We start from the raw sequence: 15,829 nt of genomic DNA, 5'->3' as shown, positions 1-15,829 counted from the left end.
GGTGTTGGCGGGTAGGTGCGCGGAGCAGGTAAAGGGACTCGGAAGCCTGGCGCCAGATACGGGAAGGCGCGCAGCGAACACCGGGTGGGAAGGGGGCTCGGGACACGGGAGGGGGCGTGGCCTGCAGAAGGGAGTAGGCGGAGCCCGGGCCTGTCCACGAGGGGGCGGGGCCGCAGCCCGGGCACGGGAGAGGGCGTGGCCTGCAGAAGGGAGTAGGCGCTAAACCTCGTTCAAGCTCGCCAATCCGCGGGCTCGTAGCAGCCGCGCTCCCCGCCTCCCGCCGCCGCGCGGAGAGCGTCGCGTTGCTATAGGCCGGCCAAGGGTTCTTCCGGCCTGGGGGCGGGCTCTGCACGGTGGCGCGAAAGCGGCTGCAGCTGCACCTCCTTAGGGACGCCGCGGGTCCGGGCGCAGAGGGGCCGGAGGCTACGACGAGTCCCTGACCCGCCGCTTGCACCGCAATGGACGCGGCCGAGGTGGAGTTTCTGGCGGAGAAGGAGCTGGTGACCATTATCCCGAACTTCAGTCTGGACAAGATCTACCTCATCGGGGTAAGGGCCGGTGGAACGCGTCTGGGAGAGGCCCGGCCGCCGGGGCTTCTGCGGACGCCGACTCGCCCTGCTCTGTTCCCCCGTCTCGGACGGGAAGGCAGGCGGCGGACTCGGTGTGCCCAGCCCGCGGGGGCTGCGTGGACGGGGTTGGGGTGAGGTCTGGAGCCGGCCGAGGCGGGCGGGGGGACCCCTGGAGCGAGCCCCCGAGCGCTTCGCAGGTGTTCTCGGGCGGCCTCCCGCAGCGCCTCGGGAAACCGGGCTCAGGTGGGCTGCGGGTGCGGCCAGCCCCACGCGCGAGGGCGGGCGTGGGCTGCCTCCGCGCCGCCGTGACCAGCGGGGCTTGTATTTGTCTTTGGACTGCTATGGACACGGGGCCCGTTCTGTTACTTGACAGCTGCGAGGTCCAGTAATGCCTTCCGCTCCGTCTTGTCTTACCGGGGGTTTGTTTTTCCTCCGGCAGGGGGACCTGGGGCCCTTTAACCCTGGCTTACCAGTGCAAGTGCCTCTGTGGCTGGCGATTAACCTGAAACAAAGACAGAAGTGTCGGTTGCTTCCTCCGGAGTGGATGGATGTGGGTAAGGACGTGGGCGAAGGGGCCAGGGTTCCGCGGTCGACTCCAGGATCCGCTGATCAGCTGAAACTAATGGTTCCAGGTTCACTCCTTAGCGTCAGCTGATGCCTATTACCAGGGGTCAGTTTGGGGTGGTGCGTATATCACCTTTAGCTCAGGTTTTGTTTTTAAAGCTGCTTCACCTGGCTTTAAAATTTAAAGTATTATAAGACCTTAAAGAAGCATTTGTTTTAATTTAAAAACATAAGTATATAGATGAACATGGTGAGGAGCAGAGTTATCTTACATTATAGAGAATGCATGAAAATAATGTGTCATCCATACAAGGGAATATTATTTGGCCATGTAAAGGAATGCTACAATGTGGATGAACCTTGAAAACCTTATGCTAACTGAAAAAACACACCCACAAACACCATATTTGTTTTATTCCATTTATATGAACTTTCCAGAACAGGCAAATCCGCAGAGACAAAGTAAATTAGTCCTTGCCTAGGGATGGAGGTTTTGGGGGTGATAGAGGGATTGTGGAGGGTCCTTTTTGGGGTAAAGAAGATATTGTCCAACTCTGTGAATATACTAAAAACAGTGGAATTGTTTACTTTAAATGGGTAAATTGTGTAGTATGTTAATTATGCCTCAATAAAGCTGTTAGAAAAAAGCAAAAAATAATGCATCAAAGACACAGACTTTACCCTGACTTTATCCTTTGCAGTCTTGTCCCTATCAAAGATATGAGTGTCTCATTATAGCAAAGAATCTTCGTCGTGGTGGTGGTGGTGGTGGTGGTGGTAATAATAGAATAGTCATGCATGTAGAATTTGGAAAGCTCAAGGATTTTGATTGTCCCCTCCCCATTGGGAATCACTTGGGGATACCTGCCTCCTAGAAGCAAGGTCACTTTCGGCCAGGCACTCTCAAATGTAGTTTAAGAAATAGACTGCTTGGGCATTTCCTCCTTACTCCCTGTCCTAAAGGAGTGAGTGGCCCTGAAACATAATGGGAAACTCCAATTCCTTCTGCTTTGAAGGGTTTTTTTAGTCCCACCAGACCTGTTAGGGCTGCTTCCCTTCAAGGCTCCTCATTTAAGATCAGCTCTGGCAGTTTTGGCCCATCTAAACCCCAGCTCCTTCATAGTCCTGGGCTGTAGTGTCTACTCACTAGTCAGTCAGTAGACACTGCCCAAGAACCAACTGCTTTCGGATTCTGCCACCACATTGGTTCTTCCTGTTCTTGAACTTCATATAAATGGTATCATCTAGTATGTCAATTTTGACCTCTGGCTTCTTTTTCAATATAATGTTTTAGAGAGTCACTGCTGTTGTTGCATGTCTCATTACATTCTTTTTTTGCTGAGTAGTTGTAGTGTATAAGTATGCCACAATTTGTTCACCCATTCTTTTGTTGGTGGACAGTTGGGTTATTTCCCATTTTTGGTTGTTGTGAATATGGCTGCTTTGAACAGCCTTGCCCATGTCTTATTGTGGATATGTTTTTATTTCTAGAGGGGTAGGATTGCAGTCTTAGGGCAGACTGTGCTTAACTTTGTAAGAAACTGCCAACCAGTCCACCACAGTGGTTGAGCCATTATTGTAACCCCCCCCCAGAATTGTTCAAGAGTTTCCAGTGTTCCATATCCTGGCCAACATTGGATGGCAATCTTTTTGATTCGTTGCAGGGTTTGAACAGAGGTGTTTCATATTCTGATTTAGATTTTAAAAAAGAAAAGAGTGAGTATGCTGTGCAGAGAAGATATGTGTTGGGAGAGAGCAGGAGAGAGTTACCCAGGCAAGAGCTGAGAGGAGCTTGAGCAGCTGATTGAAATAGGCAGTGGTGGTTGGAGTTCAGGGATAGTTTGAAGGAAGAATCAGCAGGATTTGCTGAAGGACTGGCTGAGGGGTATGAGAGAGCAGAGTTAATTAAAGATTAGCACCAGGGTTGTTGGCTTGAGCTGCAGAAGGAGATGGAGTTGCTGTTTCCTTAGATGGGGAAGACTGCAGGAGCAGTGTGTAGGCTAAAGTGGACACCAGGAGTGGGGGTTTGAACATTTTACACTGGAGGTGCCTTATAGAAATTCACATGGAAATAATATGGGCAGTGGAGTATTTGAGTCAGGAATTCAGGGAAAGGGCTGATCTGGGGATGTGAATTTAGATGTCATTATGAGCACATAGATGGTATTTAAATGAGGCAGGAAGAGATCATGTGGGATATGGGGTTAGGTGGTGGAGAGGGTCAGGGAACTGAGCCCTGCACCACAGTGTTGAGGGGTCAGGAAGGTCAGGAGGAATTGGTGAGATGAGAACTCTGGTGTACCAGAAGCTAAATGATAAATCCACCCCAAGGGAGAGGATTGACCCTTGTCAGATGTGGAGACTGAGAAGTAGCCACAGGGTTTGGCCTAGTGGAGGATGTGGGCCTTGGTGAACTGAGTTGGTGGAGGGGCGGTGTAGACACCCCTCTGAGTGGTTGAGGGGAAGTTAATGCCAATGTCAGACAACTCTTGAAGTTTTGTTGTAAAGGGCATGAGAAATGGATTGGTAGCTGGAGTAAGATTTGGAGTCAGGAAAGGGCTTTCTTTTCTTTCTTTTTTTAAATATGTTTTTATTGATTTCAGGGAGAGGGAGAGAGAGAGAAAAAAAAATCCATCAGCTGCCTCCTTCATGCCCCCTACTGGGGATCGAGCCCACAACCGGAGCATGTGCTCCAACCAGGAATCAAACCAGTGATTGATTTGATTCACTTGGTGCATGAGATGACATTCAACCAACTGAGCCACACCAGCCAGGGCAGGTTTTCTTTTTAAGGTGGAAGATGTTGTAGGGTGTTTGATGGAATGGTCATATATTGAGGGGAAATGATCATTCAAGAGAGAGAGACAGTTGCTGGAGTGATTTCTGTGCAGGTGAGAGAGGGTCCAGTGTATACCTGGAAGGCTGGCCTTTGTGTATGGCGATAGATGCAGGGAGGTTAGGAAGATGTGGTGGTGGGAGCATGCAGGCACTCCACAAGGCAGTGGCTGAGAGCTGGGGCAGTGAGATGAGAGAAGGCATGAAGAGGGTGAATGGATCAGGGAAGTTTCATAGGATTGCAGGATAGAGCCAAGGGCCCCCTGGAGATGGGTGGTCAGTCCTTTAAAGTGAGACCCTACAGCATGGTTGTGTCTGTGTGTGTCCCTAAGCCACAGTGAACTTAGCTAGATTTAGGACTGGAGGTTTTTTCAGGCTATTAAGTCAGGGAAAGGGGGAAGGCAGTTGTGGGATGTGGAGAGGAGTGCAAGAGCTGGATGGAATTGGACTCGGCTGTTTGATTCTAATGCTGGGCTTCCAACCTCCTATTATTATCATCTCACCCCTAACTGGAGTAGCTGTAGTTGTAGACTTGCTCTTATGAACAAGGTTTAGTATAAATAAATTTCTCTAGTCACTGGTTACTTTCATCACTTTTTGCATCAAAAGTAGAATACTTTGTTTTTTCACTAAGAGAAGAACTTCTGATTGACATTCTTTTTACTAATATATTTTGCAGGCAAAGCAACAATAACAATAATTTATACCTTCTCGGATGTTTTCCAGGAACTAGGCCCTGAATCAAATTAGTGATACAAATGATATTCCAAAAGCTTTTAAAAATATATTTGCTAGTTGATTGAATAGGTAATATAGGCAGTTGGTAAATTTGGAAGATTTTTTAAAAAATTGTGGTTGTGATGATGGTAAAATGTATTCATTTCTAAATTTCAGAAAAGTTGGAGAAGATTAGGGATCATGAACGAATGGAAGAAACTTTTACCCCTATGCCTAGCCCTTACTATATGGAACTGACCAAACTCCTGTTAAATCAGTAAGTAATCTCACATCTTAGAGCCCTAATGTAAGATTGAACTTGTGGTTCTTATCCCTTAATCCCTGCCCTTCCTTTCTTGTTCCACACTCATTACCAAGTAAGTGGTATCCCTGGCCACCGCTTCCTCGGATGAGTAATCTGGGAGTCATCTGTGTGCACATGCTCACTGCCTGGAGTCTCTCTCCCTCTCTCATTTTTCTTTTTCTCCACCCTTCCCTCTCCCAGTAAATCCCTTGGTTCTTTTCATTCTGCCTCCTAATTATCACTTGACATTTGAACCCAATATGAGCCTCCATCATGATTTTCAGCAATAGCCTTTTTCTTAACGATAAATATGTTTTATTAATAAAGCTTTACCCTTTTATTCTTTCGTTATGTGCATTTGAGTTCTTACACATCTGTCACATGAAAGGGCAGAGAACTCATATTTGCCTGTGACCCTGAGCTATAAGAAAAGCCAGCTAGTGGCAGAAATGTGCTGTAGTAAATTGTTTCCCTACTTCTAGTTGTTGCTCCCCATCAGCTTCTAATTCACTTTCCACACTGCAAACAGAGTGGTCCTTTAAAGATAAAGCTGCCATGTGATTCCCATATTCCTTGGAACCTTTCCAGGGTTTAGTCTAAAGTCCTGATCACAGTATTTAAAGCACTGCGTAGGCTGGTTTCCTTCTTCCTTCTTTCATAACTCTCTTACAGTTCTTCCCTCCGATTCTCTAAGTTTCTGGCTCACATTGCCTTCTTTTACTTCTTTATACCTACCAAGGTCTTCACCTCAGGGCTTTGCATATACTGTACCCTCTGCCGGTAAGTCCATCTATTCCCTGCTCCCTTCTTTGGTTTAGCCTAACAGGTACTCCCTTCCTGTCCTACCTGTCCTCTTGGCATCTTTGTACACCTCCATAGCATTTTTCAGTTAAAATTTTCTAATCACTTGTCTGGCTATGCTCTTCCTTCCACCCCCAGTTCTAATGGGCAGGGACTGTCTTGTGTGTACTAGCACAGTGCCTGGTGCTCACATGTTTGTTGAATGAATGAATGAATGAATGAATGAATGAATGAATGAATGAATGAATGAAAAGAAAGAAAGAAAGAAAAAGAAAGAAAGAAGAAAGAAAAATCAGTAGAGGGGGCAGAAAAGTGTGGATAATTTTGCTTAGGACAAACTTAGAATGTGGTTTGTAAAGTGTCAAGCTTTTGACACCTTTTAATTAATGGATTCAGGAGCAGAACTAGAATAAAACTTGGAGAGCTCTCTATTGCCTGCTCTAGAGCAAGGACCAAGGGCCCACTAAATGGCATTTCTGGATGCATATGAAAATTCGAGGTACATAACACAGACTTGTCCTTCAGTTATTATGAGGCTTTAGTTCACAGCTTACTAAGTGTTCCACTAGATATGATTATAGGCTTGAGTTCCTGGTTTAGTGAGGGAGAGATGTGACCCTATTACCCAGTAGTTAGACTGCAGTGTGATAAATGCTTCTAATAGTATGTTGGTGCTGCCAGGAAAGGGTAGTCTTAGGCTGGGTAGATGAGGGAAAATATACTGGAAAAGAAGGCAGAGATGTGAAAGGACATGGTGTGTTTGGGAAGCAGAGCTGTTGGGGCATATGGAGAGCTGAGGCTTTTCTTCTGTCTGTGGAGGGCCCTGGGAGGGTGTTCGGGAAGAAGTGTGCCACTTATGGATCTGAGAAAGCCTGCTGTGGCAGTGGGGAGAGTGACTCAGAGAGGAGAATCTGGAAGCAGAGGTGAGGGGCCTGTTCATCTTTCATTTTTGAAGTTCAGTATATTATGTATGCAGTTCCTATTGAAACTCATCTTAGAATTCTTCAGAATTCATTTGACTAAGGGACCTAATTGTACCTTTGTTCTGCAGTTCAGTTAACAAGGAGCTGAGGTCCTTTGTTCTTTAACCTGCTGTTCAGAGCAAAGGATCCAGATGTTTGGGCTTTAAGTAAAACCCACTACATAAATTTTATACCACTGATTCTCCATCTAATCACGAGCTAATTTTAGCATGTGAAGAGATATCATTTCCAGCTTATCCTAGAATACCTGGTGATGAATGATATTGGCTTCTGCTTTTATCTTCTAGTTTGTCTTTTCCTTCAAAGATTAGTTGAAAAAATTTCCCACAGGAAGACTGTGACCACCTCTCACTGACTCCAGTTCAAACTTTTACCCAGAATATACTATGTATAAGTGTGTTCAGATTATGCTAATGTGCAATTTTTTCTGTGATTTTTGTAAATGTATTTTTGTTCTCTCTATATAGTAGACCAATATCTACCCTTCAGGGCTTTTGTGAAGCTAGAAATGCTGTATGGTGCTGAGCACAATGCCTGGCACAGAGCTGTTGTCTTTCCCTGGTGGGTTGTAAGCCCTTGAATAGCCGATGGGGTACGAGCAATAAAAGTCATGATCCCTGAGGCAGCCTTTAAACAAATTCATTCTAGATGGAAATTCTATAGCGCAGAACATGCAGTTATCCTGAGACACAGGATGTCCAACTTAGAGCTTATTCTCCAATACTTAATTATTGTAGGGAACAGAAGCCCTTGTACCGCTGCCTGCTAGGGGACAGGTAACATGAGCATAAATATCTGTGTGAATCATGGCTGAATTTTCTTGCCACGAAACTTAACCGCTAGAAATCCTTACATTTTAAAATTGAATGCAAGGCAAAACAAATATTGAGTCAGAACAGCTTGTGTATTTTGCCTGAATCCAAGCAACCTTTATTTTAAAGCCACTTCTAGTTGGATATTACTTTAGTTTACCGAGTTCTTCTTTAGATAATGTATTTCACCTTTGCTTCCTTTAGTGCTTCAGACAACATCCCGAAAGCAGATGAGATCCGCACCCTGATCAAGGATGTGTGGGACACTCGCATAGCCAAACTCCGGGTGTCTGCTGACAGCTTCGTGAGGCAGCAGGAGGCACATGCGAAGGTAGGGGTACTGCTGGCTGCCTCTCTGGCGGCTGCCTCCCCTTGGGGCCCAGGAAAGCCCAGTGCTGCTGGGGGATTTCCTACAGCATTCTGCCTGCTTAGGCTATCACAAGCAGGAATTACTGGCTGTGCTTTTAAAAATTATTGGTTTCTTATTTTTGTTCAGTAGATTTTACCTTTTCCTCAAACTCAGAAACTCCTCAACCAACCGTCTGTTTTCTCTTGTGTTTTAGCTGGATAATTTGACCTTGATGGAGATCAACACCAGTGGGGCATTCCTCACACAAGCTCTCAACCACATGTACAAACTCCGCACAAACCTGCAACCTTCTGAAAGCGTCCAGTCTCAGGACTTCTAGAGAATGACCTTTGATTTGTAAAGGCCTTGTGTCTGCTGGCAGGCGGCTTGCCGAGTGGTGTGTGAGTGCTCAGGACATGATAGAGGTACTCCTAGTTCTGGAATTCTAATTTGAATATAAGAAAAATGTGTAATGAAGCAAGGAATGGATTCATAACATTTTTGGAAAGCAACAGGTTGCACTTAGTTCTCAATATATTCTTTAATTCCACATCTGTCTCTAGAAGCCAACTATTCCTTTATGGAGGAAAGAAAAGGCTTTGGCAAGCAAGATGTTCTCCCTAGCAGAGTCTCAGGTCTCCTGCACAGAACTGTGATGTGGGGATGTGTTCGGTGATGTTACATGTTGCTTTGAAAAGCTAGACATACAAGTGGCGATGTGGCCCTAGGGCTTTTTAATTTTTTTGATATGGATCTCTTGGGTTAAACTTAGAATCTAGAGGTTGCTCACACAGAGTAAGGATGGCAGATGAGTGGCTTGTGATGCTGACTGGTGTTGATCATCTAAGTTCTGATACATAATAAAGATGGAATCAATCCAATCAGTTGGGTTTATTTTTTCCTGCTTTACTACTAAGCAGAAGCAGCAAGCCATGTGGCTAAAATGATCTGAGAGACCAAACTGAGGTGTGTAGAGGCTGTAAATTTCAAACACTCTGGTTGTCTCTTGTTCTCTTTGCTACTTCTGGTTAAGGTTTAAAGGATTGCTTTTGCTTATCAAGGGCAAAGTCAGGGAACAACTAATTCCATGTTATTGAGTGCTGGAGTGAAGCTGAAGACAATGAAAAACCGAACCTATAACGCTGCTCTTGATGCATTTTAGGAAAAGACTGTCATAGGTGACAGTGGCTCAAATAAGGGTTAAATTCTTTTGTTCTGTAAGAAAAAAATTTCAGTTACAGCATTTGGGAATTGCTAAATTCCTCATAGAAATTATATTACCTTGAAAGGGGAAAAAAAGATTGTCTAGAGCAGTGATTTTCAACCTTTTTCATTTCATGGCACACATAAACTAATTACTAAATTCTACAGCACACCAAAAAATATTTTTTTTGCCAATCTGACAAAAGTATAATTTTGATACATTCACACTGGACAGCTATTGTGTTGGCTGTTGTCATTTTTGTTTGACAATGTAAGGGAAAATGATAGTGCCCCTGACTAAATAGCCAGGTATTGCACGTTTAAGCAATCTTTGCAGCACACTAGTTGAAAATCGCTGGTCTAGTCATACGAGTGGCAGTTTCTGTAGCCAGCTGGTTTTTGACTAACATTGTTGGTCAAAAGTGGTAGCATGGTATCTTAAAGGCTTTTTGAAGTATACATGCATAATCTACTGAGCCTGGAGAAGATCTGGTATTTGCCCTTCAGTGTTCAAAGTCCAAACTTACTTCAAGTTACTCGAGCACTATCTCTCCATTCCAAATTGTTACCCATCTAGATGTCCCTCCAACAAGCAGCTGATGGTTGGTTGAACACTGAAGGGCCAGACACAGAGGGATTAGGACACAGAAGACCTTGGCTCTGCCAATTAAGGTGACTGTTTAGAAGGTTGCTTTCATATGACAGGACTTGCCTTTTCTCCCTTTTACTTAGAGTCCTTCAGATTTAGTCAGTCGGGGGAATGAATCTTCTTGAATGAAACCATGTTATTGTGGAGGTTCAGGAATCCTGTGTATCTCAGATCACCCCTTAATACCTTTCTCTTAAAAACTGACTGAGGTACAGTTGAATCTGTCTTCATATTTTACTTAAAAGCCGTATCATTGTTGAGTGTGTTTTTTGTTTTGTTTTAAATTTGGCCTTGTTTTATTGTAACATAAAAAAGATTTTTCACTTAACATGATTTAGGAAGATTTTATTTTTTTGGATGTTGTCAGAAATTACAGCAATATATTCATAAATACCTAATTACTACATTCAACAAATAATATTACAATACAATTAATTCAAACAAGTACACTTAGAACAGGTTTAATTTCACAGCATCTAAACTGCCCCCAGAGTGACCGAGGCACTGTTCCTCCTCCCTCCCATGTACTGGTTTTACTGTTCTAGCAATTAAGCACAGGGTACATACAAAGTAACACAACCAATTAGCATGGTCTTCCTCAGGTCAAGCAGAGTTAAGGAGTTTAAGTTAAGTGCTGGATCAAAAGTTGGGGACAGGCTACTGCAAGTAGTAAGAAAGTCAATAGCTTGGTTACTTGAAAGAGTATAGGGATTGCTGCTAAGTGGCTAATATACACTTATTTAAGAGTAACAGAATCGGCTTGTGCTGACCATCTCCATCTTGTGGTGGATCCTTGGAATTTTCTACACTTTAAAATAAATACATGGCTCAGAGGGAAGGGAGGATCTTGACTTAGTATTTGAGATTTGGCAGCGTTTAGAGAATATGGTTCCATGTACAAATTAAAGATTTCCTGTGTTGTAATTCTTCACTGCTGAAGTGTGGGCTCCTTTGAATATTCTTTGAATTTTCTTAAGGCTATGATCTATTAGAATGTTAATGCCAATTTAGTGTTTTATTTCCTTTAGAATATATAGACTAAACTGTTCAAAATCCTATCTTGGTCGTTTATCTTAGACAATTGATTATATCACGAAATTCTTTTCATGTCAGTTTGGCTCTGATTATATGAAATAGAAAACCAAGTTTTGAGGAAAGCTCTGGTTTGTTTCTAAGTATCTGATTAAATATGGAGCCACAGGATTCAGCTTTGGAAGGTGTCCCTGACAAGTTTAGTGAAATCCCTTTCAGAGGACAGATGGCAGCCGTCTCCTCCTGGTGCTGTAGGAGGCACATGAGGTTGTGAAGGACTGAGCTCTTCACGAAAATACTGACACAGAGGTTGCAAAATCAATTCTAGAGCAAATTTGGTGTACTTCTGAAATTTTTCTTTTAAACTCAACATGAAATAAGGTGAACAAAAAGCTTCAGAGAGCGCACATTTGTCCATTTTTAAGCCCAAACTGAAAAGAAACTTATGAGATGAAAATAAGTTTTTAGATTTTAAAACTAATTATTGGGTACTATGTCTTAGTGGTGCACTTGTTTTCAAAAGACACTTTCTTACCTTTTTCATAGTTTATTATGCTGCCTTTACTGGTTTATATTTATATTCTCTGATTGTCATATTACTTCTTGAGCCCAAGAATATTCAGAGATCTCCAGAGATGAGAGTTTGGTGTGGCAGAGTGACAGAGAAGCTCAAGTGCAGGGTATAAGTGGCATTTTCAATGGGAAGGAGAAAAAGCAGTTATTACTAGCTCAGTGACACATCTCCCACCCCTGGGGCGAGACCTCCCCTGGAATGGCGCATTCCCTTGTCCTGTGTGCCAGGACATCCTCCCCTAACAACTAAACAAACCCAACCAAGGGAGCTCCCCTCGGCTGGCAGAGGGATGGGGCTGTGCTTATCTTTCCCATCAAGTTACTAGATCTACATTTTTCTTTTACTTTAGCCAAGGCCGTTACCAAAGCTGATCAGCAAATGTACTCAGAAATTTTCTGTGATGAAGGACTGGGAGTGAAGTACTAAGATGTAGCTCTTAAGCTTTCAGACCAGAAACAGCAAGCAGATTTTAAATAGAGAAACTGAGTGATATTTTGCCCTGGTTGTTGGCAATAGAGCGCCCTCTGCACACCTGTCCCCACCTGTGGAACATGTTGCTCTCGGTGTCTGCAGGGGAGGCGGCCACAGAACAGCCCTTGGTTCTCATCAAATCATTTCTGTGGAGAGGAAGGCGCTTGTTGACTGCTGATAATACTGGCGGCACTTTTTGTCTGAGTTTGCTAATAACTGGAAGATTCTTGGCAGACATACAAAGCAAACTGTGTGGGAACAGATAAAGCGACACAATGCCATCTGCCAGCAAGCTGTTCTGCACAGCTAAGGTCTGGGGCTGAGGGTGCGGCCACTGATCGGTGAGTAGCCTTCATGAAGGTCAGCCAGCCCTTCCCCTGGGTGAAGGGGTGTGATCACGCTCAGGCCTCCTCCCATTCCCGCCTCCCCTGGCAGACCAACCACACTGGCTGCTTTGGCCTCTGGTTCAAGCCCATTCAGGCAAGAGATACTTTCTTGATCTAGATTAAACCCTGCCTGAATGAGCAGTAACTGGGACAAGAAGGAAAATTTTCCCCATTGCTTTGTATTGATCTGCTTATCCCAGTTTCTAGCTGCTCCTGTGCTTGTCACAGTCAGTTCAAAAGGAGGAGAAGTTCAGCTCAGACATTGTTTATCCTACTTTTAGGCTTTTACAAAGCTTTGCATCTAAATAAAGCCTCTAATGCTTCTACTTTGCACCTGTTCTCAGACTGCTGTAAGACACCTTAGAATTCTATCATAGAAACTGCTCACTTCCTGAAAGGTTCTTGTACAAAAGCCCCATGTCTGTATGTGCACACATAGGTGCACACATAGGTGCACACTCAGTATGCGTCTTGTTCACCATGGACTAGCCCCTCCTCACTAATAGCAACTAGGTATAACTGCTCTTTGCTGTCCAGAGCTGAGGGGAGGGGGCAGAGGAGGAGGTAAGAAGTAACACATGGCTTTCTACATTTTCTGGTGCAACTCAAAAATGAAGTGATCGCATAGGCGCCAGTGGTAAGCTCTTTTACTTTTCTTCTTCTTTAATTTTTAAAAACACTTCAATATTTAATGTCCTGACCAGCAGCAGTACAAACACTAAAAGCAAGTTTTTTTTTTTTGCCCAGGAAAACAAAAAACAGAAACAAAAAAACAAAACCCCCAAACAGGAAAACAAACAAACAAACAAAAATCCCCCAAAACCACATATTAAAAATGGCAGGCTTTTTATAACAATAATTAAAGTAATAAAAACATACAAAACTTTGTTTTTTAATATATATACACAGTACAAGGCTGAAGCACCTTTGACTTTTCTCTCAAAATTTGTTTGTATGAAAACACCCCCCACTGCAGCAACAATTTGGTGGGTGTGAATATATGTATACATAGAGCTCTGTACATTTCCCCCACGGAGTAATAAAAAAGGTACCTTCAGTTTGTCGATTTGCTTTACCTTTAGGTAAGAGCTTTTCCAGGGAAAAGCACATGGGTGAGGCTTTAGTACTGTTACTTTGTGTGCTCCTAGGACCTGTTGCTTTGAAGAAAATTTTGCAGAAAAGCAACTGAAACAAATAAGCCCTTCACTTAAAATGCACCCCACCTTCATTCAGCTGAAGCAGGTCTCCATCCTGGGGGGAAGGAGACCGACCCCATGCTGCAGCAAAAGCAAACTTGGGTCCTTCAGGCATAGGAATATGGCAACACAAGAAATAGAACACAAGCGGTTTGATCCAATCTTATGCACCCAGGGGCTACAAATGATAAAGTTTTAGTGTTGGTAATGAAGCCTTCATTTTCAGATTTAAAAATGGTGACATGGGGAAAGAAAGAATAAAACCGCCTTTTAAAAAAATATATGGGCGTCGTCCTACATTGGTTGCTCGCTGAATTACAAAGGTGATTCAATTGCATTGAAGTCAAGGTGAGTTCGTTCTTTTTCTGGAGCCTGGAATCCTTTGCTTCATGCATGGCACATTTTTTTTTTTTTTTTTTTAAGCTTCAAACCTCCCAGTGAAAAATATTAAATATTCAAGGTAATAAAATAGATAATATTTCTATACTATAGGTTCGGCCTAGTGCAAGGGAAACCGTCACCTAGGATATCCCTTAAAGTAACCCCTAGGCCAATGCATTGCAGGCAACGCAAGGCACTTCCGTAAGTGATCCAGTTCCGCCTGGAGTCGCTCCCTTTCTGAGACAATCTTCTGTTTCTGGCTCCTCAATTCCTGCAGATAGAGAAATTCACATTAAACTGGTTTCACAGAACTGTATGTGATGCAGAAATGTGCTGGAGGCCACTTGGAAAAGCAAACCACAATATCCTCCTCCCAGTTCAGTGTTCTGAGAGTGGGCTCTGGGGGCCGACTGAACTGGTTGTTCCAAAGTCTTGGATTCTCATACCTGCTCTCATGGAACCAGCATCCACTATTCTTTCAGCTTGACCTTGAGATTTTAAAAAGTAAGCCCTGATACTATAAAACCTTTGCTCCTTTAGGACTGGCTAAGATATGCAGACCTGATCTGCATAAGCCCCATACCCCTCACTGGGAGGAAGTCCTCGGGGTTTGTCACATGTCATAGTTGGAAGACCTGTTGAACCAGGCTGCAAAGGGGAAAGAGGTGATTTGTTTTCCTCAATAACTTGAGTCCTTCAGTAAAATCATCTTCCTTCAGGGGAGCTTGACAAAGGCAATAAATCCCCAAAAGGGGTATATATAAATAGCATCTTCATCCTTCCAGGATCAATATTCTGCAAATTAATTTAGCCAGGGTAATCAACTGACCCCTGAATTTGCTCCCTAAGTTTTAAACTCTTAAGAGCAGGATTTTCTCTCAAAACTTGTCTGTATGGGTGCTCTTGAACCCAAACTTTGAAAGTTAAACAAAGTGTGTTTTAAGAAAACCCCCTCTGGAGCTGATTTTCATTCCTTTTCCCGTGTGTGGCCTCCCAAGACTCACCGCCATGCTGTGGGAGAGCTGCTCTGCTGTGAGACTGAGGCTGTAGTGCTGGGCCTCCAGCCGTCTGCACTGTGTCTGTAACACCTGCCGCTCCAGATTTTGCTCTGAAAAGACAAGTGATGTTGATATATTTTCTGTCTACAAGGGTCACAGGCCTGGCGATTGTTTTCCCTCTCTAATGCAGCCAGCATAGTGCGCTCCTTTGGACCACAGTGCTTCTAGCTCTTTGTATCACGCCGGTAAATACATCAGTGTTACTAAATTAAATCCAGCCCAGTAGGACCAAAGACAAAGGATCAAGCAGCAAAAAGCAATTTAAAGGATACAGATTAAGAAGCAATTAAGGGTAAGTTTATGGCCTTAACGATAATTTTTCAAAAAGGAAAAAAAAATTTAGGAGTTAGCCTTGAAAGTTTTTAAGCTGATAGAAAACGGCCAGAATAAACTTAGTAAAATAAAATCTGTCTTTCCAGGCTTTAACAAGAGTGTAACTTCCAAGGGGTGCCACCTGAACAGTTGTGATAGCCAAATTAAGTACAATAAAATTAGCATCTAATACCACTTAAGAAAACAGATTTAAAATCTTAAATGTATTAAGTCAAATTCAGCAAGGAGGAAACATTAATATTCTCTTTCTGTTATTTCTTAGACAAATGAATTCTCGGCATAAGAGAAGCAGAACGTGAAGACTTTTAGAAAGAAATGCAGGGTATTAGGTCCTTGGGGAAAGGGAAGGAAGTCCCAAACATCAACCCAGAAACGGTGGATAAATTTCACTCCATTGAAATAAATAACAATGCTATATATTGCTCTGGGTTCACACACATGTATTTACTTAAAAGATAACATGGATAAATTCAAAGGATTCCATTTGAAGGAGGGGAGGAAAGGAAGTGAACCGTAGGAATTGTTGTGGCTACATGGGCATCCCTTTATTAGTCTGTCTCTGATTTTCAGAGTATTTGAAATGGTTATGATATTCATAATCAAGTGCTCATG

General features: G+C 43.4%; 2 protein-coding genes across 7 annotated transcripts in view; one reads left to right on the top strand and one right to left on the bottom strand.

The window, feature by feature from the left end:
• The first annotated feature begins 335 nt into the window (after positions 1–335).
• Positions 336–13,914, top strand: GINS2 (GINS complex subunit 2). The gene is made up of 5 exons (XM_081117617.1): positions 336–548; positions 1,009–1,123; positions 4,863–4,962; positions 7,790–7,916; positions 8,149–13,914. Exons 1-5 carry the CDS (start codon positions 459–461, stop codon positions 8,272–8,274), a joined length of 558 nt encoding a protein of 185 aa, XP_080973743.1. The 5' UTR covers positions 336–458; the 3' UTR covers positions 8,275–13,914.
• GSE1 (Gse1 coiled-coil protein) overlaps positions 10,117–15,829 on the bottom strand; it is a 401,187-nt gene continuing 395,474 nt past the window's right edge. For all 6 annotated transcript variants that reach the window (XM_081117611.1, XM_081117612.1, XM_081117613.1 and 3 more), the window contains 2 exons: positions 14,831–14,934; positions 10,117–14,097 (listed from right to left, as the gene is read on the bottom strand). In XM_081117611.1, the coding sequence (XP_080973737.1) occupies positions 13,963–14,097; positions 14,831–14,934 (239 nt within the window). In that variant the 3' untranslated portion in view covers positions 10,117–13,962. The remainder of the gene's footprint in view (positions 14,098–14,830; positions 14,935–15,829) is intronic.

This window comes from Miniopterus schreibersii (genome assembly GCF_964146895.1).
Source record: "Miniopterus schreibersii genome assembly, chromosome: 18".
Classification (NCBI taxonomy): Eukaryota; Metazoa; Chordata; class Mammalia; order Chiroptera; family Miniopteridae; genus Miniopterus; species Miniopterus schreibersii.
Note: the sequence above shows the minus strand (reverse complement) of the source record. Positions and strands in the feature narration are given on the sequence as shown.

What these genes read in the sequence shown, in the direction of transcription:
- GINS2 (XM_081117617.1), top strand. Translation starts at nt 459, where the DNA reads ATGGACGCGGCCGAGGTGGAGTTTCTGGCGGAGAAGGAGCTGGTGACC. An exon ending in ACAAGATCTACCTCATCGGG is followed by an intron (nt 549 to 1,008) that starts GTAAGGGCCGGT and finishes TTCCTCCGGCAG; the next exon opens with GGGGACCTGGGGCCCTTTAA. An exon ending in AGCAGGAGGCACATGCGAAG is followed by an intron (nt 7,917 to 8,148) that starts GTAGGGGTACTG and finishes CTTGTGTTTTAG; the next exon opens with CTGGATAATTTGACCTTGAT.